This window comes from Ciconia boyciana, chromosome 10 (assembly GCF_034638445.1).
Source record: "Ciconia boyciana chromosome 10, ASM3463844v1, whole genome shotgun sequence".
In the NCBI taxonomy this organism is placed as follows: domain Eukaryota; kingdom Metazoa; phylum Chordata; class Aves; order Ciconiiformes; family Ciconiidae; genus Ciconia; species Ciconia boyciana.
In genome coordinates this window covers 43,093,891-43,119,987 of record NC_132943.1, presented here as the reverse complement: position 1 = coordinate 43,119,987, position 26,097 = coordinate 43,093,891, and the positions used below count along the sequence as shown (strand labels likewise).

The 26,097-nt window shown below is 41.3% G+C and overlaps 1 protein-coding gene across 1 annotated transcript in view; it reads right to left on the bottom strand.

Annotated features, from left to right (window-relative positions):
- Positions 1 to 20,689, bottom strand: part of TRAF3IP1 (TRAF3 interacting protein 1) — a 45,280-nt gene extending 24,591 nt beyond the window's left edge. Inside the window, 8 exon segments of the mRNA XM_072874805.1 lie at positions 4,077 to 4,152; positions 11,128 to 11,205; positions 12,420 to 12,890; positions 13,050 to 13,190; positions 15,059 to 15,220; positions 19,612 to 19,680; positions 20,514 to 20,650; positions 20,653 to 20,689. Coding sequence (XP_072730906.1) covers positions 4,077 to 4,152; positions 11,128 to 11,205; positions 12,420 to 12,890; positions 13,050 to 13,190; positions 15,059 to 15,220; positions 19,612 to 19,680; positions 20,514 to 20,650; positions 20,653 to 20,689 — 1,171 coding nt within the window.
- Between the last annotated feature and the right edge of the window lie 5,408 nt (positions 20,690 to 26,097).

The following is a 26,097-nucleotide window of genomic DNA, read 5'->3' as shown; positions in this document are numbered from 1 at the left end:
ACCCGTGCCACAGGAAGCATCCACAAGGATATATAGTCCATTGCAACAGAAATGCCAAGTTCTACTAGTTTAGGAGGAGATTAACACACGGCAGAAAAAGATCAACCAGCACTTTCATTTACCTGTGCTGACTAAGGCCAGGATGAATTGTCATTTAATAAAACTGAAACTGGCGTTTAAACATTCATCACCAACCTATACAGCCGTGCTACAAGTTACCCACAATGTCTGGAGCTTAGCAGAAGAGCCAAACCAACAGTGGGAAGTAAAGCACTTTACTCCACCATTTCCATTTAGAAAGTAATTCAGTGTCTGAAAGGAAACCTGTTCAGATCTCAATTAAGAGCAACTGCAAGTTTAAAAAAAAAAAAAATGTTCAATTTATCAATTAACTTCCAAATTAGCAAAAAATGGCCTCTATCGCATAATATAAGTTTTGCTGCAAGGCATGTTGCAACTATAAAAGTAATCATTGCCTCAGTAGTAATAAATGTAACATTAACTATTAAAAAAAAAAAACAACAAACCAAAACATTTGCTCCAATACCATAAGGAATTTGTTCATAATAGAGGTGAGCAAATGCTGGTATAGCTTGTTTTCATTACCAGGATAGCAAATATACCCGGTTTTGCTTAACTAGTCCTCCATTCACCACTTCAGTTTTATTTATTACAAGTTTAGTCATGACACTAGTCCTTGTGTGTTCTCCTGTTGTGCATTTATTTATCTCCCAGTTAACATTAGAAAAATATAGAAAGCTCTGATCATCATCACCAGTAACTACAGAGAGCAGCGCGTAACAGGCATCAGCATAGCTCCAGAAGGTTTTTGCTCCCCTCTGGATGACTTACTGGAGCACCTCTGAGCCTTACTCACCTACTGCAGCCCTGCTGCATCAGAACAAAAAGAGGGCTAATGCTCCAAAGTCTTTATCACTTTGGTAAACTGAAATTTGAGTGCGCTGGCCTGCTGCATCATGAAAAGAGGAGTATTTTAAAGTATTTACCTTAAAGCCAAAACACAGGATAAGTCATTAACTGTATTTCATTTATCAGAAAAACTGGACCCTGATTTTAAACAAGGGATGATCCTATAAAATGGGGCATGTCTGGTCACTGTAGTTTAGTGCCATAAAGGCTATAAAACAAATATTCAAATCTTGGGAAATAAAAAAGTTATAGGATCAGCTAAGGATCACTAAGTAGTAAAATAAGACTACATTTAATGGAATCCAGACAGCATTTTTCATCTACAAAATTATTAAAACCTCACAGCACCTAAGTACATGAGATGTGACATAAAATTTTCAATTTTCGAGCACCAACTTGAATTAAGCTCCTAAGTCAACAGACATTCATATCCAAAGTACCAGATCTTTCCCAAAGTATTTAAGGTGCCTAAACATCCTTTTAATTTTTTCCCCCAAGTCCTTTTGAAAACATAGCTATTGGTTGATATGAAAACACTACCCAAGCTCTGATAGAACTTCAGTATTTTGCCTCAGACACATGGAAACCTATTAAAACACAAACCCAAAGAAAACGTGGACGCTTGCAAAGACACAGCAACATGCAATCTCTTTACATAGATTAAAAATAGTGCCATTGGCAGATTAAGTGTATGAAGATCTTTGTGCTTCATTAGTCTAAACACTATGCCTTTAGCCAGAATTAGCTATTTAACAGGTATCAATTCACAGGTGTTATTGTATCTTCTGAACTGAGATGTTAAACTTATTTATGTACAGTGACTTCTTCATTAGAAATAAAATATCAGCTCCCAGGGCACAAAACCATTGAAAGAAAACTTGATTCAGAGTAAATAGTCGGGACACCAAAATAGGAGTAGGAGGGAAAAGGACACTTAAATACAGACAGAAATTGCAGTTACACTGTCGCTATATGAGCTCCAGTTAGCAGCCAGTTTTATTCCTTACCTACATGTTTCTCTAGGCTCTTCCTCTTGGCTTTCTTACACAAAGGGCTAGCAATACTAAGTTTAGATTCCTTTCTTCCTGATGTGAAAGTATTAAGTACTTGGGATAATCTGAAGAGAATCTAGTTTCCATTTAGTATGCAAATACAATATTTAATCACTTACATACAAAAGCTGGTGACATAACCAATTGCAATGAAGCACCTTAACAGATAAAGAATTTACTTATTTGTAAAGCCTGGCACAACTGTCTATTATATTCAGTTAAAACTATCTCAGGACTAAAATCTTCACTTAAATCTTGTCTAAAGAGACAAAGAGAAATGACTAATGCAGGTGCAAGGCAGATGAGGAGGAATGTTTATTGATGATCGTACCATTTGTTAAATAGCTCCAGCCAACAAAGGCTCAGAAGAAGTTATCATCCAAAGGCTGGTAAAATGGCCTGTAATCAATACAATTACAGTTTATATCAATCCACTTCCTAATGGGCAAGCATGGATACCACTGATTTATTATCACAAGCGCCAGTCTTGACAGACATAGCACCAAAGCAAGGATGAGATGATTACAGAGCTACCTCCTCACCCACTGCCTAGACTCACGTGGCCAGGATTCAGTCTGGAGTCCTGGCACTGCACGCCCACCCAGGGTGGTGGCCACACCGCTACCAGGGGCGACTCCTGGCCGGCACAAAGAGATGGGCCTTTTACAGATTCTCGTTTCCTGCTCATTCCTCAATAACAAATAAATATCTGGCCTTCCTTCCCCAGCACTCTCAGCAGAAATGCTACAGGGCCTTACACATGGTTGAGCTACGGTGGAAGAGGACGTGGGAGAGGATTGAGTACTGATGATACCCAGGATGATACCTTCCCTGTTCCAACTCAAATGACAAGGTCCCAGCCTGACACCAGTGCGGCTGCAATACAGTTGACCACAGCTGTAATGACAGACATTAGAGAAAGTCAAAGATCTACAAACATGTGCCATTGTTTCAATACTCCGAGGAATTTTCTCTAGTCATCGAATGGCAGAGGTTTTGCTTAACACCTTATCTTCACCTGTTCTCCAGCGTACACCTGGAGTATTGTAAGTGTCTCAAGCTATGGAAATCACTCAAAGCTTTGGCTAGTCTTGAATTCAGCCAACCATCTTTTCACTGAAGAAACCCCAGAAAGTTTAACACAAATGTGGATGGTTTAATGTACTGCTTATCAAACAAATACCCAGGGAAATTCCTTTTTGCACCGGCCAGTGCTCAGTTAATCTCAGGGAACATTCCGGGGGGGTTTTTTGTTTTGTTTTGTTGGTTGGGCTTTTTTGACAAATATGATCTTTCCATTTATAAACACAACATTTCTAAAGACCAAACACTCGGACTTCAGATCCTTGAGAAACAACTGAAAAATTCAGAAAATAAATGAAGTTTGGATTCCCTAGCCAAATCTAGGAAGAGCACTCTTCCCAAATATTAGTAAGTGATGAAGTTACATATTCAGGGTTCATGGCTCTATGATTTATCCCTACAGGAAAGCACATCTTGCCTCACAAAAGTCTTTCATCTTATTAAAACAACTTAAACAACATATCTTCAGTCTTACTAAAACAAAAACACTGTGCTGACTATTGCTCTGCTTTAAACACTTAACAAACCTTTACATGTGACTTTACATAAAGGTAACGTGCAATAATTTGATCAACTCAGACATACTGTCCACTAATCCTCAGTGACAGAAAATAAACAAACAAAAAAAAAAAAACCACCAAAGTTTTGCAAGGCATATTTGTCTAAACTTGCTAGATTATTAAGCAAAGAAACAGTTCTTGTGAAACTAATAGAAAAAGAAATAGTTGTAGACCAACTAAAAAGCCCGTTCAGAAAGAACACAATAAATATCAAGAGCAGGCTGAATTTATATCTGCAATTCTGGATGAGGAATGCGAGCAAACTGAACCAAGTACCACTTTCTATGTATCAAATCCATGCAGAAAAATTGCCTACTGGATTCATAAATGCAGACTGGGAGTATAAAACAAGCACTGAAAATAATAAACACAGATATTTAAGTATTTATGCTATTCCTATTCAATAAGCCTCCAGCATATTTAATAGAAATAATATCCTCCTTCTAGTTACCTTCTCCTCCGGGTCTGGCACGTTGCCGTGATCCTTTTGTTGAAGGCTGCCTTGATATTCCTGCAGGATTTTCACTCTTTAAAAAAAAAAAAAAAAAGCCCACAAATTTATATAATAGTATATAAAATAATTATATATTTATATATAAAATTTACATGTTGCTTTTTTTATCTATATGTATTATAGATAAAAATATTCACTTACAAACTGACCTACACATATAAGATTAAGAATACGTCAAGTCTATTTTCCTCAAAGTCTGCAGGTATTTTTCCTGGAAACATGCTAGCTATTTTCTTTTAAATGAACCTATATGGTTAGATTTCATTATTGTAAAGACAACTTCCACATGTGAACTAAGAGTATCCAAGGCAGAGCGATCTTGTGAAACCTATAGAGCATCTACGATGCCACTGCTGGTCTTGGCATCAATGCTTAGCTACCAGTGAGCTACCAGAAGGAATAAGATGCTTACAATCACCTATATGTTTCAGCTACATCAGATACAGAGCTCCTCTTTAACCTTCTGGGAAGTTTTTTAAATTCCATTCCAAACTAGAAGCAAAGACTAAAAAACTGTGCCACTAGACTTGCATAGTCCTTTACTCAAAGGGCAACTTTCCTGGACAAAGACCCTGGACAAACTAAGAAATGGGTCATACCAGAAAGTCCAGCAAACAAGCAATGGATGATCTGAAGGTGCAACTGGTACAGGAAGGAGGATAAGAGTTCAAAAGTGGAAAAGATCAAACCAGGGGAAAATTCAGGACACTTCTGAGGACTCTGACCTTAGTCTGAAAGTGATTCAGAGAGGCCAGGAAATGAAAGCAGGCAAGCACACACAAGAATTATTTAGTTTTCTCTGGATATAGCTTGCACTGCCTGAAGTCAAGAACACCAGACTGACAATACTTTCTGCAAAGGCACTATGTTGCAGAGGGGCAGCTCCGTGAGAGCTGCCACTACTGTAGGTAAGGTATCCTACAGATTTACTACTACCTGAAGCACAGCCAGGGCCCAAATGCCTCCAGAGAAGGTGCAAGGTGTAAAGGAGGACTCCTGCCAGCCCAACAAAACTCCTGGGTACGGGATCAGGGTGGGAAGGAGGCAGTCCATCCCCTTACACCAATCTTGGCTAGCAGAAGGGGCAGACTTCTGCTTACGTGTAGACTGGAGGATGGAGCCAGCGATGGGATCTGGCCCGCTACGCACACACGCAGGGCTTCCCGCTTCTTACAGGACTGTACATACTAGTAAACCAGTAGCTTCCAACAAGCCATGCGTGCTTCTAATAACTGTCCTGTCCTTTTACCTAACTCCCTGATTTCATTAGCAACATTTGTTGCTAAAGAGGAAGCAGCCACCTCTGAACACAACAGATGAAGTACAGGTGATTTATAGAACACCGGTTTATGTTTCTGTGCCTTCTATCCCTATAAAACATCTCTGCATCTTATTCAAAATCCTGAAATATGTTTTGCACCTCACAGGACTTCCTCCTTATCTGCTTTTTTGTAGGTTGTGTGAATTAACAGTCCATGCAGTTTGCATCCAAGATTTATTGCCAGCCCTGCTGATAACGTCGATATTGATAACATAAATGGGAATTACAAATTCTTCCATTTCTACGCAAACGTTACCATTATAAGTTCCAATAACCCGTTAGAGAAAATTGTCAAATTACACAATGTAAAACATTCATTTTCCATAGTATCTTGCATATAGGACAATGGACCGTACATGTCGCAATGGAAAATAACACTACAAGATGTTTAAAAATATAGGATACTGGTTAAGTATTTGTACTCAAACTACTTTAGGTGACCATGCAAGAGAAACATCCCACCTCTACAAGCTTACAACAATGTACCCACTGGCCCTGGAGACACAGCTACATGAAGGAGGGGAATGAAGTTGACATGTCAGGAACATGGTGATAAGTTTGCTTTGAAGGCAAACGTTGCTTTTTTATATGCTATACATATAAAAGAACTATACAAGCTATACAAGAACTTCAACAGAAGTTCTTGACAAACAAAGGGGAAATGCTTATTAACAACAGATAATGACAGTGTGCAACTGTGATAAACTGAGAAGCTGAACCGTTTGGAGGTGCTTTATAGGGAAGTGAGCAGTCTACGCAAGAGTCAGCTTCAACCGTTAGTTTAGGTCCTTTAGAAACTACATTTCCTTCACCTCCATGATTGTAATATAACGTGCATGCTCAGGATTTCAGGTATTCGATCAGCCAAAAGAAATCCCTACATCGTACGCTTCGCAAAAATCTAGCCAAACGGACAGTCTACGGTCCTGCTTTGACATAAACTAGTTTTTACTTGCACTATCTTCACTGGATTATTACAATTATTATTTGACCCACAACCAGACCTACCAACACTTTTGTTTCACTCTTTAGAAAATGCTGGCATATTATAAAGAAAAACAGACAGAAGTCCAAAAGGCATAGCTAATATTGAAGCGGTTAATCTTAATCTCAGTTCATCTTAATTACTACCATCTTTCACAATCACACCACTATGCAAGGAGCAAAAGTAAAGCTTATATACCATCAGAGTCTGGCTCTACGGGCCCGCAGGCCACATCTGGTACACTGAAACCTCAGCAGCTCTTAGGGTGATGTAATTATTAGCACAGGTGGGGAAGGAGTTGAGAATAGGTGCTGAGGCTTCTGGAGGAGCGCATTCAGTCATTTATTTATGTCAGGTAGTGACTACAAACACCGCTTAATATTTTTGTAGAGCCACATGTGCACACTGGCAACAGGTGCAAAGTAAAAGTTAAAATTTAATCACTATGGTAGCACACAAAAGCATACATCCCACAATATTTATGACTAGAGTCTTTCCAAAGGGAGATAAAATAGGTCATTCTTCTTCTTACAAATTCATGGGCTCCAAGACTTTGAAAAGCAGTCACTGGAACCATTAAAAAGAAATCTTACACTTCATCTCACACCATCCTGGAAGAAACATATTAAAGTGGAATCCTAGATGGATGTATGCACACTTCCCAGTTTTGAGTAATTACATTTCTATTTGGAGAGGATACAGCAGCCTGCTGTAAACTGTCCAGTCTGCTGCTTTGTCCTCATTATTAACCTTTAAATAGGTTGCCTTTTACTTTAGGACATGAGAAAAAGGTGATTTCTAATGTTTCAGCAGGTCAAGAAGAGGAATATGCTTTGAAAAGACATCCTGCCAGACTGCTAATTCCTCCCCCTTTCCGTACAACAACCAACCTCTATATTCATGAAAGGATGTCATGAGCAGTTTCTATCAGCGGCTTTTATACCGCTCTCATAACCAATTCTGTATGTGCCTAACATACATCTCCTCTAGCCACGGCCACTCCATGCATCAACAGGCAAAGGCAGAACAAACCCTCCCACCCAAGCAAGGGAGGGGGACAACTCATTATATAAATGAAGTATATATAAATATATACACTGGGATTTCCCCCCTTTAATTCATCAGATCCACCAATAGTTCACTAATAATAAACAAGAATTATGTCTGTGAATAGGAATCTAACTCAGCCATCCCTCCACAATGTTTTGGATGACTTCTCTTCTAATTAGATCCACAGTGCCAGGAGGTATATTTGCACATGTAATGTAAATAGTATGTATATTTATATAAAACTTCTATATTTATAAAGCTACATATACAAATACACTTTTTAATTTTATGCAACAGACCATTCCTCAGCAAATAAACACAGCTCATTTCTAATGCTTTTACTGCAAGCTATGTATCCCTCCAAGACTTTGGTTTGCTCTTTCCTTCAAACGGTCTTTATTCCCAGTATTTATTCATAAAACACCTATCATTATTAACAGGCACAATTTATATAGTGTGCAACAGCAACAAGGACAGATCTCTGTTTGCTAAGGTCACTTTGACTGCTGCGGTGGTAAAACTTATTAGGAAAATATCGCTCAATTATCTTTTCCTCAAATGAAGGCTCGCAAGGCGGTGTTCTATTGGTGTTAGCTTCTGCTAATTAAAACCTTTCAAACGGAAAAAGAACTATTAGAAAAATCCCGCCTTTTAAAATGTAAGTTTTAATGATGGATTTCTGTTACGTGAGCCAGTTATGAATAACTGACACTAAAAAGAGAGGGTCATTCACAGCATCAGAACAAAAATATTTGCGCCATGTCCAGCAGATTTCCATGGAACAATTCTCTCTGCTGCTTCTAGGGCAGTTATGTCTTTTTTTCATTCAGTAGTTGTTTCACTATGTAGTCAAGATCAGTTCCAAAAGAAATAGAAGTTCATTAGATATGACTTAGAGGCTGATTCAAGTGACCAGTTCCAGAGCAATACAGTTTGTAAGGCAAAAATAAAAGTCATTATAGAAGTGGCCAAAAGTGACAGGATATTACAAAAAGCTTTAGCCAAGAGTTTCGGCAGCCATCTGTAAAATGGAAGAGACTTTTCCAACGTGTTTGGCCTTAGGGGTAAATGACATACCTGTTCTGCAGCCACTTTCATATAAACAGCACCATACGCTCAGAAGCTCTACAACCTCAATCACCTTTTGTCAAAAGACAACGTTATCTTTATTATTTAGGAAGTCAATCAGTTATGCTACGAAGCGTCCATTTTAAACAAGACTTTTACCTGAGATGGACTGAGAGCTAACAGAATACAACTCAACTCACCCTGATCACAAACAGCATGGTATGCAACAGCTAGCCTCAAAGCAGCAAGTAGTCTTCTTTTGATTGACATGTGTTAGCCAAATGTCTCTTCTTAATTCCTACTTATACTTGCTTTCTTTTAGTTCCAGAAAATTATAGATACTTACGTGATGACTATTACATGCTGGGTAACATACAGAGTTTCCTTAGTACCAGAAAAAAGTCAACCTGTCAAAATTTAAGTATCATTTTAAAGCTGGCCTCTGATAATTAGCAGCAAGAAAAATTAAGACTTGCATGAATACAGCTAGAATCTTGTTTAGACTCCTAATCTCATAGGGTCAAAGTCAGAAACTAAGCTTTAAGTGATAGTTTTGCTGTACATGTAGAATATGAAAAAAATAATATAAATTAATGTGTTCTCTAAAGTAAATGCAGCCCAGAAGCCATTCAGCCTGAAATTCCACAGACATCTCGAATTAAAAGTTCCCATTTCCCCACTGCTTTTTCCCCCACTGTTTCCATGTTCTTATGCTGCCAAGCAGCGTGTCTGAAGAAAGGGCCTAATTCAAACACAGAAGCAGCAAGATGAAAATCAAGTGGAAGACAAATAGCTCATAACGCCGTGAAGCCACGTAAGACTAGGCTTGGAAAGAAAGAGAAGCCACGTAAGACTAGGCTTGGAAAGAAAGAGAAGCTGTGGCTAGGAGCACGAGGATAAAGAGAGCAGGACTAGGAGCCAGGGGACGTGGGTAAGTGAGCACGACAGGAACAAACCAGAAAAGAAGAAGAGGCTAATCCTCAGGGCAGAAAAGAGTGGGTGACCTGTTAGGCACTGGCATATCAGCCATTGCTTGAGAGGGGGTGCTTCAAATTGTTTCACTTGTATTATATTTACAAAAAGCTAAAGACAGATTCTGAAGATTTATTACTTATGCAGCAGAGACTACAAACTGTGATTCAATATTCTTCATGTGCATAAAGACATAAACTGTTTCCCTTCTTTTGAATACACTTGTTTCACTGCCACATGACTTAAATGGAGTTATAGTACTTTAAATCAGGGTAAATCCCTGGAAATAAAGGCATTACCCTGCTGTGAAACTACTGTGAGGACAGGATGATCAACCCTAGTCCATTAGAATTCATTTCATGCTGGAATTTCCTCTAAATCACTTTGTGCAGCTATCTTAGCTCTCCAGCTCTAAAAATTCATTGGGAACATTTTCATTTCTTTCCTCTCTTCCACAGTCTTAAGAAGATGACCATTTGTCATGCACTGGTCTAGAGTGTGTGTTTTCATCACCTAAAAACTAAGCAGCATCTACTGTTACGCAAGCAAGCAGAGGAAAAGCATGTCATCTAGATTTAAGGTAATAAACCCACATGCCTTGGAATCACTCCCAAAAGCACTTAAGACGGGAAATGAAACTTTACTGCCCCAGTGTATTATTGTGGTGCCCAAGAGCACTACGATAGTTTGGGATGAGGCTCAGAATTTCCATTAGAGACCCAATTTGCAGGACGTTTAACTTGGCCATGAATATTTGCTTCAGGCTAAAAACTATTTTATAAGCTCTCCCTCCAAGTGCCAATAATTTAAAAAGTTTGGTTGGATTTAAGTCAAAGAATAGCTATAAATTTGTCATCTCATGTAGAAGACACGATGATGTCAGTGGCCCATAGACTCTCAACAGAGAGAGACTCCTGCTAGACTTGGGATCCTGCCTATTTTTTCCTAGCCTGAGCTCCTTTAGGTTAATTTATTGAAGTCTCACTCTTTAAACATTTAGCCATATGGCTCCATAATTCCCCATATTGCCTCAGGTCATCAAGAAGCAGCAGATGCAGACACAATGGTATCACAAGCAACAGCTACTGTTCAGAGGCAATCAGTGAGCTGCTGTTCTGCCCTACCATCATCCAGCTGCAAAACACAGGCCCAGACACAACATTGGACTCATTTTCTTTCCAAAACAGTAACTTCTATTACAGTACAAAAAAAAAAAAAAAAAAAAAAAAAAAAAAAAAACCTAACAGCTTTCCAGGAAAGATTCAGAGAAATAAACAGAAAACTTTGATAAAGTTTTGGTAAAAACTTTGATTAAAAAATAAATATTTTTTCTGACGTACCCAACATATCAATACACAGAAATAAAATCTCTAAAATTAAGTAAACCGAGTAGACTCTTTTGTCCAAGCTCAGAGAAATTTAAAAAAAGAATTTAAAAAAATTAAGAAACCCAGACAGGCATCTATTTTACAGCCCTAAAACTTGTCATCTACCTACCTTTCAGTCCTATATTCCTTTCATGCAGACTCCCAAATCATTCTAAAGTGCAACGCTTTCAATACTCACCTTCCCAGATCTTCTATACTACTAACCTCATTATCTGGCTGGCACTTGCTGTCTTTAGTGGGCCTGTGCATTTTTCTAAGCATGGACTCCTCAGAATCTCCGGACTGAAAAAAAATGAATTGCTTTAGATCCAGCGTGCTGAGAAGCGAGCTACTTACCTGAATAACGTGAAAGGAGAAATGAGCATAGAGTAGAACTGAGCACATTACAACGGTATTCTTACCCATCTACCTGCCCTCTTTACCTAGCCTCCCCAGCGCAGGAGACTAACCGAGCAAAATCGACAGTTAAACATCGTTCTTTCTGAGTGATACCAGGAAGGTAAGAATCTTTAAGGCCAGCAGATAGGTACTGACAGAAGTGCTTTCTCACTTCTAACAAAATTCAACTACCCCCTAACAAAAGCACCTTTGGTGCCCATTGATCCCAAATTTCTACCACGAACCAGCACGTGACAGAACAGAAAAGGAGAACAGGAAATATTTAGAGGAGGAAGAGAGAAGATAAAAACAACAACAAAATGAAAGGCAACGAAGAGATGGCTCTTAAGGCAGCTTAGGACTTCAGACTGAGAAGGTCTGAAGTATGGGGAAACAGTGGACGTGTTCCTTCTCAAAGATGCAACATGATGTGCAGGGTCCACTGCAAACAGAGCATCCTTGCAAGAATCTAGGTGGTCTTCCCAACAGTTCTTTCACAAAAAAAAAAAAAAAAAAATTTCAAGCTGGAAGCAAACAGCTTAATCTAGAAAGCCAGAAAAAAAAAAAAAACAAACACAGATGTACAGCTCCATCCTGTGTGTCCTGCTACAGAAGTAAGCTCAGGAGAGGTATTAATGAGTAGTTATGGCCCAAAGGAACTCTCTTCAGCCCCGTCTTCCCCAAAAGCTGGCTATGGCTGCAACAACAGCATGCATTACTGGGAAGACACATGAGGCTATAAGTACACAGTTCCAACAGTCGCTGCCACCCCTCTCTGCCAAACATAATGTAATGTGATCAGGAGAATTCAGACATGCAGAGTTCAGAAAAGAAACTGCTGCTTAGATGTTCAGGAAGCACAGTCAGATGAGTCTGATGGCTCAAGTCAAGATATATCATGACAGAGACGTGAAGTTACACACACGGCCTCAGTCACACTCTTACCAGATCAAATCCACACCGACACTTTCACTTCATGAGAGTAATTGCTGTTAAAGAAAGTACTTAATTGTTAAACGAGCAGAGAATACAAACATGCAAGGTCATTATAACAAATGTTCAGTCCCTACCACAAGCATGCCAAAAGTTATTGTTCTCTGAAATAAGATTTCAATTACCTTTTTCTCTGCTTTATCCTTTCCATGTTCTCTCAAATCCTCCCCATCTTTTTCTCTGTCCCCTTGTCTACCCCTTTCCCGATCTTTTCCTCTCTCTCTGTCTTTCTCTCGTTCTCTGTCCCTAGCCTTATCTTTGTCTCTTCCTTTCAGTCTGTCCTTTTCTCTTCCTCCTTCATTTTTTTTCTCTCTTTCCTGTCCTTTATCACGCTCAAGATCATCTTCTTGTTCTATGTTTCCTTTTCCCTTGTTTTTTTCTGTTTCTCTTCCTTGCTTGGTTGTTCTGGTTTTGTTTCTTTCCCTTTCTTGTTTTTCTCCTTCCTTAAAGGTGTCTCTTTCAGGGTCTTTGTGCCTGTCTTCATTATCCTTCTGTTTATCACTTCGCTTTTCTCTTTCTTCGCTCTCTTTCAAATCTCCCTTGGGTTTTCTATCTCTGCTTGAGCTTCTGTCTTTAATTTCAGTGTCTCCTCTACCCTAAAAAGAAAGTAAAAACTAAAAATTTATTCCAATACATGGCAACTCTCTCACACAGTTACTTTCCACAGACAACAATGCAAGGTAAAAAAAAAAACCACCACAATAAACCAAAAAGAGCAGTAGCCCCTGTACCCCACAAAAGTTGCAAATGCCTACCTCTTTATCTCTATGGCTTTTTTGTTCTTCTGGTTTGGATTCTCTGCTTTCTTTATCTCGAGATTTAGAGGATGGAGGTTTCCCTTTAGCATCAGCTCTTTCCCCAGCTAAGACCCTTTTTACAGCAACATCACTGGAGAGCTGCAAGGAATAGAAAAACATAACTGAAATGAGTAAATTATGTTATTAAATATCTCCTGTCTTCCTATCTCTGTAATCAACTTGACTTGGTGGGTTTTTTTGGGCGGTGGTGTTTTTGTTTTAAATAAAGCTTATATTTCTGCTCTTTTGGAAATATTCTTTCACAGCAGTAATAATGCTCTTTTATGTCAAACACCTCCTTGTAATAATGTGATTATATGTGCCAGAGTTATATAAATATATGGTGCTTTTTATGTATTATAGCACAATAGCAATTCTCATTGCAACAACCTAAACATTTTTCAAAATGGTAAGGTAAATGACTGACAAATCCTTATAACCACAACTGCTGGATTGGTTAAACACTCTTAAAACCACACTATGTTGTATTTGCATCCACTTTTAGGCCGCTACACTTTCACCTAATACTCGCTCAATCAGCAACAGTCACTAAAGAAAAGAAAACTCCATTAAGAATGACTTTCAATAAGCTGCAGTTACAGTCTTTAAAAAGCTTCTGCATCTAGTTCATTTGTTAAGGCGACATGCAATTACTAACTAGATCGTTTAGACAGCAAGTTAACGTCATGTTTTCATCTCCAAGTGGCAAAGAGTTTGACTACATGAACAAAAAAAAGAAAAAAAATCATCACATTGCCAGGGAATTCTTCCTGAAACAGGAACAGCTTTTAGATCACCAAAACTGATAATGCCCTGGGGGTTGACTCCTTTTTCTCTCCTGGTTTGTAAATGCAAAACTATGAATTTTTGTGGGTTTTCACATTTGGACACTAACTTCTGCACATTAGCAACACCTCCCTGAACTAAATAACGCCAAGCAGTGTGCTCAGCTCAGCACTAAAAATATCAAGCTAGAGACTGAAGGAAGTCTGTTTCCCAATGCACATCAAGCTTATGTTTCACAGTAAAAGCCAAGGGGCTAATGATCTTCGCTCCAATGGGTAGACTATATCCTCTGGATATTAAATCTCATCACAACATTCTACAAAGCCGTTCCATCAAGCACATTTTCAAACTCGTCCAGTCTCTGTGCATATGTGTATCAACTTCCCCCTTCCTGATCTCAAGCAATTCATAAGGAAGAAGCTCATAGCACTCAGCTAATTCAAACAAAATAACATAAATTTAAATGAGTAGATTATCAGACAAAGATAATCCAAACTAAACTTGCAGACAGCCTGTAAACACTGTAGTATTTCACAGTTAGTTACACAAAATGTATTCACACTCATTCATTCAAGGGGTTTAGATAATACCTTTGTATTTCAAAATACTCTCTAACACCTATAAGCAAAGAATCCCATTACTTTTAATGCAACAATTATTTTAAGAACTGCCCCTGCAGTTATTTTTAACAAGTTGTCCAATTTCTCTTTTGCTGTATTTCCATATTCAAAAAAGTAAAAAAAAAAAAAGGCAGCACATTAGGAAAATTACTTTCATTACAGAATTAGAGATTTGACTGTAATTTTAAAGGCGATAAAGTCAAAGGTGGTAGCATCTGTTCACACAATTAATGTGTCTGCATCCCAAAGTTTTAAAAGTTCTGAAGCTTCATATTGTTCTTCAAACCTAATAAATGTTATTAAATGACCAATGAATAAGATGAAAAATAAAAAACAGTATACATTAAAAGCACTAAAATATCCAGAACATATTTGAATGGGGACCTGGCTGAAACTCTGCTAAGGATCATATACCATCTATCTGTTGTCACTATTGTAAGTGGTGACCCAATGTGTATCTTGTGTAATTAAAAGTAGCATACAAGCGTCAATAAAGTCTGTTACAAACAAGCTCTGATAATATATCACTATGTGTATAATATATATATAGTAATGTCATACTTTATTTAAGCAACACTTCCCAATTGCTTGAAGAAATTCATTGGTTTTCTCAGGTTCGTGTCCAGCCACAACACGCGCTGGTCTTACTGACAGCGGCTCTCCTGTTACCATTACAACAGCATCGATTGCCTTCTGAAGGAAGCTGATTTTGGCATCTTTATCCTGGCAAAAGAGCAATTAAGAAATAATACTGAGACTCCAAAATAATTCCGCACACCACCTAAAGACTAGAAAAATTCTGATGAGAGGAATACTTGCAGAAAGCATCCGTACAACAAGAGCAGCACGTGGTTTGTAAGGTCAGGAAAGAGGGCTGCCCCTGATTTATAGTTAGCTATTTATTTCTGATTAAGAAATGACAGCTTTGATAATGGATGAACACTGAACTGGAACAACCAAAGTGAAAGTATAACTTTGTCTTTTTAATATATTTATCATTTAGCTCCAGTGCATTTTAAGATTGCTATAAAACCCTTGGCACTCTATTTTCAAGCATTAAAGATAAAGTTTTGTTTAAGAAATTATTGCAAGTATTACCAAAAGAATCACTAAAGAGTTATAACAGGACTGTTACAGCAGATATTGCTCAGAAGGACAGTTCTTGCCCTGAATATTTTTCAGCACAGAAGTCACAAAGCTGTGGGACTTACATGAGGGACTTGCATGCTTGTACGCATACTTTACAAGCCAGACTTAACAGTGAGTAAAGAAAACATACGAAGATGGTGGGAAAGGGATACAGGCACATGTTTTTATCTCTGCAATTACCAGATGTGTTTTAGTTTTACAATTATACTTTACAAACAACTTCCCCCAAGTGTCCTTCAGTAGAGATGATGGCTTTTGGTGATTATGCAAAATCGTAAGAAAAAATAAAGACAAAATAAACCAACCCCCACCAAGTAAAATTTTATTGGAGGGTTCCTGGCCCAGAGAATGAAATCATGGTGTGAAGTCTCTGCAGCTGCAGAATACTCAGGGGGGGGAAAAAAAAAGGTTTTTCTTAATAAAATATATTAAAATTCAAGGAATATTTACCAGACCCAGCACAGAAGTCTGCTCACTCATCCTTTACAGTCATGAGTGGAGATAAAGAAAGTATTTTACTAGCCTATTAAAAAGTAAACCCATGTGAGAAGAATTCTGTATGTGTGTTTTCATAGGCATCGGTTCAAAAGAATATAAACTACAGCATTCAAACTGATAACTGAAAAGTGGACCACTGCCATTTCAGTTAATGCAGAAGAGGAGCAGTTGTAATTATCCAGTAAAACACCTGATTTTGCACTGCGCTTACTGTCTGAGAATCTCAGGTGCACAGATCCAGAATGACCTGGATCGAATTTGACAGAGGCACCGATACAAAGGAAAGCAACAGAAGCCAGTATTTCCTCAGCTGAGCAAGGCCAACCCTCTTGACAGGCCATCTGGTAGCACCATCTACCCCTGTGGCACGGGAGCCTAATAGAGCTGTTCATGTGTTATCTCCAGTCCCAGAGCCACTCTCCATAAACAAGAACTGGGTTCTGCTGCAAGCACGTGAATCATAGTTAAACGCGTGGGAAGACAGTCTCCAGAGTCAGGGTACTTCCCGTCTTTGACTCTTCCAAAAGGATTAAAACAAACAACCGCCACATAGCTGGGATTTTCAGATTGTCTCCATTAACAGCAGGAGCATTTCACCCTCACCAGTGCTCCCTGCATTCAAAAATAAAAAAAGAAAGGAAGGAAATACTGCAACCTTCTATTAAAATAGTTGTCCATCCTTCCAAGGACATATGCAAGCTATTAATTTAGGGAAGGAGACAGGACACTATTCTAAACCAAACAAGTTTTCAAATAAAGATCCAAAATTTTCTCCTACATCCTCATCATTTTCAGCAGTTACATTATCAGAGACTTCTGTCCATATAAGAAATCCTCAAGAACCCAATGAGAAATCTACAGCTCCTACCTGCATCGGTAAATAAAGTTCTATCAAAATAGAAACAAACACCTGAAACAGTGCTGAGAGCTTAAGAAAATATTTTTTATTGAGTAGCTTTCAAACAAAGGTATCTCCACTATTCCAAGCGGTAAGACTTTTTATACATATAAAAGTGTAATGACTTTTATATATATATATATATAAAAAGCTGATGTGGAAGATTAAAATATCAAGCCTGATACCCAATCTTTCCATTTACAAGAGAACAACTTTTTACTAGTCAGAATGAGACGAACCTTTCTGATAAACACGCAGACAGCAATACTATCCAGTGTAGCTGTCCTCATGCTTTGCATTTCCCTTACATCTCTCTTCCGTTGGTCGCTTTGACGGTACATCCCTGAAACAAACTGGAACTCGGTGAGGTCCACACGCATGTTCTGCAGGGCAGATTTGGCTCGTGGGATGCTTCCAGCCTGCCTCCCACCTCTTTCTACGGAGGAGGAGGGGACCAGCTACCCACGCAATATGTGTTATCCCAACAGTGGAGACATAAAAGGTAGCAGAGAAGAAACGGTGGGTACTTTAGGACCCCACTGCTACGTCCAGGTGGGAGAGGTGAGTCGAAACTAAAAACAAAGACAGTTGCTGCACGTATGCGTGCATGACGCAGCGTAGCATGTAAGGGGATGTCCAGACCAGGAGCCGGACCCAGCCGCCACAGAGGCTGGACCACGAGCTTTGGGCTTTCCTGATTTCAGTCTGTGCACCTCCTGATCTGCAACAGCACAGCACAGCCAGCTTGCAAAGAGCAACTGTCAATTCTTCTCAGCCCACAGCAAGCAGACTGTGGACTACAGCACTGGGACTATTTCACAGTGGGTACAAACCTTTTCTTTTTTCTGAAAGCGTCCTGCCCCTTCCAAGTCTGTGCATCTACTGCCAGATCATCACACCAGATGAGTATCATTCCCTGGAGTTACATAAAGCAGATCACCCTCGCATAGACATATGCACAGCTATTCACAACATGGACTCCAGCTGCTTCTCTCAGACTCTAGCTCTCTGTGGGTAGTTTTGGTCTCTGCATACTCTCCTGATTTTCTACAACTCCAACAGAAATCAGAGTAAGGAAGCATCCTGTGACAGCCAAGCCTTTCTCCTGACCAGTGTCTTGAAAAGAGCTAGAGATATTTTCCCCCACATTACAGCATTTTGATCTCCTCTGCCTGAACTCTCGAAAACCATGATTTCGTGGGCTGTGAAAGAAATTCTTAGAGAGACAGTCAAGACTGGTGCAACTTCACAGCTATCACAGTATGTAGGTACAAACAAAGACCTACTCAGGAGTTGCTAGGAAATCTGCTTTCTAGATCCACAAATAAAATGCACGGTGCCCTCCAAAGAGGCAGCACGCGCTAAGCTACTCTTCATCACAGAAACTACTGACAAGCTTCAACAGGGACAGTACCAACAAAACCAACAATCCCTTGTATAACTAATTTAGATTTTAGTCATCCCAACAACAATAAGAACAGTCACAGAAATAAACGTACAATTCAGATCAATAATTAGCTGCAAGAAGTGTGTAAAGCATCCATGCAATTTAGATTTTAGTCATCCCAACAACAATAAGAACAGTCACAGAAATAAACATACAATTCAGATCAATAATTAGCTGCAAGAAGTGTGTAAAGCATCCATGCAACTGGCTGTATGGGTGAGAAGCCAGGCTCATGGACCTCATACTTTCAGTTGCTATGTTAAACAATCATCAGTGGACATAGCTGTCTAACTAGCAACATACAAACACTGCGTTCTTTGCCACGAATAAGCGACCAAAGTTTCCAATCAAGTCGGTAGCTGAAGTCAGCATCAGCTCAGCAAAGAGGCAGACAACTGAAGATCAGCAAAGAGACTAAAGTCACCCTGGTACTTAAGAAAAGCATTTTTCGGTAATAACATTAACCTCCTCTTTCAGTAATTAGCTATTTGTATACTGTAATAAACCTATTGTGGAATGCATATAATAGACAAATGCCTCGCCAAGTCCTGGGATATGAAGCAAGAATATTTACTGTATATATGTATACAGTATATATATGTGTGTGTGTGTGTGTATACACACACACACACACATATATAAAGCAATAAATCTAAACCCATACATTCCATTGAGACACCACAAGACTCTTTAAAAAGCCGCGTGTGGATTTCTAGTGTTTGTGATTTATTATCACAACTACTATCTATCAACTATTATCACAACTACAACTACAGCCTAACTACTTCAAGGCAATCTTGCTACATAATGCTTCTTTTCATCTGTAACACAAGAGTAGTTTGGAAACCTAAACCTGGTCATAGATTAGCCCTCCCTCTTTAGAGATCTTCACGGAAACAGTTCTTCACACACAACAGCTTGTTTGTGTCACATCCACAAATGCCATCTATACGTGTTCACCCCATGCATAATATAACCAACAGGCAATAGCTTTTAGTGTGTCTTCAGAAAACTAAAGATGGGTTCTTGACACTGAACGCAGAAAAGAGCAGAAGTACCTTGTGGCAAGTTTCAAAGAATACTACTATTACAGCTAAAGAAATAAGGAAGTTTCATACCCACCTTAACGTTATCTGATTTCAATTCAAAATCCGTGTAAAGTCCTTTCATAAAGCCTGTCACTCTAATTACCTTCAAAACAGAAGAAAAGGAGTAAGTTAAGAACACTTGAAGGCCTCTGTTCAATAAAGCTCGTGTGACCATAGGAAATATGGTGGCCATATTTGCTTTCAGAGATGATACCTCGCTTAGAACTATTGCTAGAGCAGGTTCAGAGATCTGCTGTGTCTCTGAACAAGGCTCTGGAACAATGAGACTTAATCCTTGCTTACGGCTCACACCTCCCTTCCTATTTCATTCCATCTTCAGCCTTGATGGTTAGTGAATCTGTAAGATTCACAACGTAAACACCAGCATACGCATTTTAAACGTGGCTCTGCATTACTTGCTTATTGACTTCTTTACATGTGACTATATATAAAAGCATCAGCTCAGGGAATATAAAAATTAAGACTTTTTTTTTAAACGGGAGGTGGAAAAACAACCTACTAGCAGGTTTCACGAAAGATCAAATCCACAGCAGCCTGAGGGAAGGAGTGAGACCCCTCGCCTGGTCTTAACCACCACCGGCCACCCTAAAAACCCTGAGAGTCACTCACTGCCCTAAAACCCCCGCGATCCACTCGCTACTCCGAGCGTCCCCCCTGCAGCAGTCACCTGCGGCCACCGCCCACCCTGCGCAGGCCCCGGGGCCCCGGAGAGGTGCCGGGGTCCCCCTTCCCGGCCGCGACAGCGCCCAGGGCCCCGGGTGTCCCCCGGTAGAGCCCCCCCAGCCCCGCGCCTGGGGGACCCCCGCCCACCCCGCGGCAGCCACACCCCCGCCCGCCAGGGGGCGGCGGAGCCGGCAGTCAGGCCCTGTTGCCTAGCAACAGCGGAGCGGGCCCGCAGGCCGGTTCCCGGCCCACCTCAGTGATCACGTCGTGCAGGTAGCGGAAGGGCGGCTTACTCAGCAGCCGGTCCGTCAGCGGCGGCTTGCGGATCACTCGGCCCAAGGACTCCTGCGTCCGCCGCACCACCGCTTCGTTCATAGCGGCGGCGGGACCGCGCCGCCGCCGCCGCCGCCACCGGCGGCTCCGAGCATTCCCGGCCTGCCCCGCGGCGCAGGGCGCCTCACTGCGCAAGCGCAGAGCCGGGGTAGGCGGTTGCTAGGCACAACGCGGCCCTAGCAACCGGCCTGGCGGCCTGGTTAGGGCCTGCCCTCCCCCGCCCCGGGCCTGAGGGAGGGGACCTGGGATCAGCCCCAAAGCCTCTCGTCCCACAGAACGAGTCACACCCCAGCCCCTTGTCTGGATAATCAGCAGATAAACAGTGCTCAGGAACTTCAGTTGTGTCTTTCCGGTTTGTTTTGTTTTGTTTTCTTGAAATAAAGAAGTAGAAAGTAAGAGTGACGGATGGGGAGAAGGAGCCAACGTCAGGAATGCCTGATCCCGCGTCACGCTCCCTAGCAAAGCCAGGCCACGGCCATGAAAGAACAGCACAGGACCCCCAGCACCGTCGTGGTCTCCTGCAGTCCCATTCCCCCCAGGCAGCATACTACACCCTCCCTGCCACCCGCTTCGTCCTCGCCCCATCGCAGCCCTCATCGACAAGCAAAAACCTGGCTGTGCCCCAGCCTCCACATCGCTGCCAATCTCCCTCACCAGGTTTGGGAACCTGAGAAAGAAAATACTGCTTTTCGGCTTGGCCAGTCGTGACCGTTAATGTTTGAAAGCTGAACTTCAACGGGGCTGCATGGCGGCTGTGCTGCCGTGCTTCAACTTACAGCTCCAGCTCGCCTGCCTTGCTGAACAACCTTAGAAGAATGAATCGGATTTAGGAACAAAAAGAGTCACGTTACAAAGCACATTTATCTGGTATTAGTTCAGGCAAGGACAGAGGTTATTTTTTCAGCGGAGGAAGGGAAGCGGACAGCTTCCATGCTGACCGGGTAATTACACCTGGGCTCCTGAGAGCAGGTGGTTGCAGGGAAGTGAGTTGTATCTTCCCCCAGCCCAACACACTGGTGGGTTGATGAGGTTCCCAGACAGGCTGTGACTACAGGATCTGGTGAGCCTGGGAAGAAGAGGAGGTGTTGACAGCTTCTACATCCAAGGGCATCAGAAGAGGTCTCAGAGGAAGCAAGAAGACTGGGAAGAAGCTGCTCTGGGGAAGAGGGTTGTTTATTTTGGAATCGTGTGGTTTATCTGGATTTCTGCCACCGGCTCTCCATGAAGCATCTGAGATGCCTGAGAAGGAATCTCAGGGATTTTGTTAAATTTGGCCTTTGGCATGCTCGTTTTGCTGAAGAGGTAGTACCCTGAGGAAGCACAGCTCAATTTAACTGAAGAACCAAAAGCTAGCAACCCACAAAGTCTCCACAAATCCCTGTGGACCTAAAGGGAGGCACTGGAATTGAAAGAAGACCGTAAAACAGATAGCTTTAAGTTTAGTCTGGAGGCCTAGCCTTTTTGAGGACCTTGGACTAGAATTGTTCACAGATGTTGGGCAAGCTGAGCCCAGTCCTCCTGAAGATGTCAGTAGGAACTTCAGCTGACCACACAGCATCAATAAGAGACAAAGCAGCTTACCAAAAGCCTCACAAGAAGATTCACAGATCTCCGACACATGCCAAAAGCCATCCTAACACCAAAAGGGTGGCAGAGAAACTTGCTGGTTTGAGCAGTTCACCACCATCGCATGCGGGAATAGATGTCAACACACATTGCCTTTTCCTCCAAGGTTTGCCTCCTCCCAGATGAACCTTTCCAGCCACAAGTTTGACTTAATGCAGCTGAACTTCTTTGCAGAAATAGGCTGGAAAGCAGCAAGACAGCACCATGGTACATGTTTGCTGGCCAAATATTCAAGGCCCAGCAGCAGGAATGTAAAGCTCCCTACCTCTGTTTCTTTTTGCAGGCCACAAACAGCAGGATACCATCTCCAGTCTCAAATAACCTTATCAACTCGGTAGCTTAAGCGCGCACGTGTATATATGCCGTTTCCAACCCCTATCAGCTGAGCTACCAAATGCTGCTGTAAAATATAGATGCAGCTTGAGAAGAGAAAGCACCCGCTGTCTCAGTCATAGTTCAGACCTAAGGATATCCGTATCAGGACATCAGTAACATGGAAGGACATACAGACTGCATTATCTTAGAACAAGATTTTTGTTGCTGACTATGATAAATATTAGCAAGTTTTCGTGCTTCACTGCGTTTCTCAGTTTTAAGACTTTTTAAAAAGGTAACGGGAAACCAAACAGTTTGTAATTGTGCAGAATTCTAAACCAAGTGAGACTTCTCCAAAGATCTCCATGGTACAGGATTTGGGAAGTTTACATTAAAATCAGTTCCTCAGGCAGAAATAAACATTCACACAGTACCCCTTACCCCTTAACATCAAGAACAGCAATCAAACCAAGTCCATGGAAAGAGCCTGAGACATAGAAACAATGGCATTTGCTTGGGAGACAGCCTTCCGCTGTCAACGTGCTCTTGAACTCTCTCATCCCCTCTCCTCCTTTAAACAGCTGCGGGTTTGTTTGCCTTTTAAATTACTACCACCCCTTAAAAGCCATGTTTTGCCTTTTGAGCTGCTAGTCAATGTGGAATTTGGAATTTCGTCCAGCAGTCCCACACATTTTGGATTATTACCAACCATCAAAATTACTCCCAGCCCATCAGGTAAACATATCAAATGTATAGTTCAAATCACTGGGAAGACAGTATGCTTCTGAAGATCAGCAGGAAACTGGTGAAACACAAACTACTGTCATGCTGTACATCTTTGCTCCTAGATGATGTGAAGTAACTGTGTTTTGATGCTTCACAGGCCTGAAATATTTGGTTGGCAGGTCCTGCAAGATGCCTTGAAAAATGTAGATTTAAAATAGCCTATAGCTGCCACAGAGTTCTGTAGGGGTCCATACTGTCTGCATCTCTGGATATGCTTTATTCTGTGAAGGATCTCTCTCCTATCCTATTGCCACCAACTCCAGAACCGATACCAGCTTTGCCACACAGCATCTCCACATGAGAAGTGTGGTCGCCAAAGTTACGAAACTTCAAGGAGCGCGCGTTGCGCTCCCTGAGAGCAGCTGATATTCTTTTACAAGAAAGCCTATTTACATATATTTACTATTTACCATAAATACAGCCTCTGGCTTCCAAAATTATTCAGAAAGTTGGTATCCAGTCTAAAGCCTTGAGCTAGGTTCTCCTGACAACGGCAAGAGTTTGCTTGTCAGACCTTCCCTCGCCGTGGGGCCTCATCTGTACACCCACTTAGGTTGGGAACAGTCATGCTCCACCAGCAGCCCAGGTTTATCTGACAAATAAACTCAGACAAATGAATCCACCCTCTGTGCTACACTGGCAGTTTTTTAACCTTGCCATGGAAAACTAAGGGTTGTGACTGTGCCCCCTCTTCCCTGCTGCTTCAATAGCACAACTCCACTGCAGAGGAAAACTCACCATTTTCACTTGGCATGGACATACCAGAGACACTTGGATGTGGCGTCATCTTGTGAATGTTCCAGAAAGCAGGCTCCAAGGATGGGACTTTGCAGTGAGCAGAGCTCCCACCCAAGACCACTTACACAGTTCCCTTGTCCTAAAAGGTAACTGCACGAGCCCAACACCTGCAATATGGAAACCAGTAAGATTTTCCATGTGTTCCGTGTCATATTAATTAGCTGTCCTCCCACCGGTAAGCCATGAAGAAATTGGTGACTGTATAGCTCTGGGGCTAATGATTTCTCATTTGCATTTACTATTTAATTCTAATTGCAAGAAAAGTTAATGATGGGGAACCTACACAGTTTGGAAAGGAGAATGAAGCTGGCATTTGACGCCAAGGGTGTTCCCCGTTGCTGGCTCTGCACTGCTAAGCCAGCGCTTGCACTAAGAAAAGTCACTTTATTCCATGAAACTTTGGACTTGCAGATTGCAAAATCCAGGTTCAGACACCAATTGCTGGAACTCCTCTCCTTTCCCCTGCGTGCTGGGCACAGGTCTCCAGTGCACATCCCCTCTTCTCCGAGGCAGCTGGGCTCCATCTCACCAGTGCCACGCACTGACAGATGCTAGCGACTGCTTGGCTCCAATCTGGTCCTGTAACGAAGTGGGCAGACATTTTAAAGTGCTCGGCATCTCTTGTGAAAGTGTGGAAGTGACTTCACACTTCAAAACACGCTTCACTTCAAAATCTGAACCATGTCCAACAGGATAAAGTCTATGGCAGACGGAACTTCGTACCAGCCTACCTGGTGACAAGTAATACGCAGTAGGCACCTTCTACACCTTTTCAGTTATTTGAATACAGGATGAATCTCAGCAAACCTTTCTTCTGCCAGCTGAGGTCCTGGCCTCTTACATACCTCTTTTGGGGCTTGGCATGGCCCCTGATATTTGTTTCATTTCCTGGCTGCTTGCCATGAGGCGTATTTGTAGGACTTCCAGCTCCGTGGAGGCCCTGTTGCCCTGCCTCTGCCACCCAGCCACAACCCAGCTCGCGAGACGTGTCCTAGAGCTACAGATGCAGCTCGCTGGCTGATCCCGCCTGGATCAGGGTGAAGCGGGCTTGCTGTGGCCTTTCCATCCTCGAGGTGACAAAAAGATGCTGTGCTTCAGGAACACTGCGTTGTGGAAAGCAAGGGAGAAATGAGGTGAATTACCTTTGTGAGTTATTTTTACAGCTATGAAAGCAATCAATTGATAAAACACACCTTAAATACATTTTGTGTGGACAAAATGACTAGACAAACAGAGCTGTGTTTTTTCCTAGATAGATATTTCCTGCTGGTTTCAATCATTTCAGTACAGATTCTATACAAAACTTTTTAAAATATTTTGGTTTTCTTATCTTTACCTGCTTAAGGTATGTAACGGAGGGACCGTTCTGGACCCTAGCATAAATTTGGTTTGGCCACTTGTGTTTGGTATATTGCATAAGACCCAAACCACAATAAGCAGCCTGGAAGCTGCAACGTGTTTACTCCAAGGAGTATTAATGGAAAGGTTTGTTTGATTTACTCTGTTAAATCATATCAAAATAATTTTTGCAATGAATGGGTGCATGGTACACAATCACATTTCTTTTATCAGGAGAAACAGTTCCCTCTGGGTCTATTGAAGCCATGTAATATATCATGCCCACAGTTACGCTGTGGATCTATTCGATCTGCCCTGCTGTAACTGAAATTGAAAGCAGTAACATTCATGAGAGCTGGGTCTCTACAAAGTGTCACTTCGTTCTCTGGATCCACCCCCCTTTTTTTCTTTAAATTTTTCTGTGTGCTAGTTTCCTTTCGCCAACCACTGCTAAAGCTGTCCATACTGGCTTTTATTTCTCTTGTAATCAGAAAAGCTTGTCATTCAGAGCGCAGCAGCATACTTGCGTCGTTATAGTCTAGTTTTGCAAACAAGCAGAGCTTTTGGACTTCACTGAAATGACCATCCATCTTCCTCAGCACAACTCAACCTCCCCATGCAATTTATATCCGGATTTCAT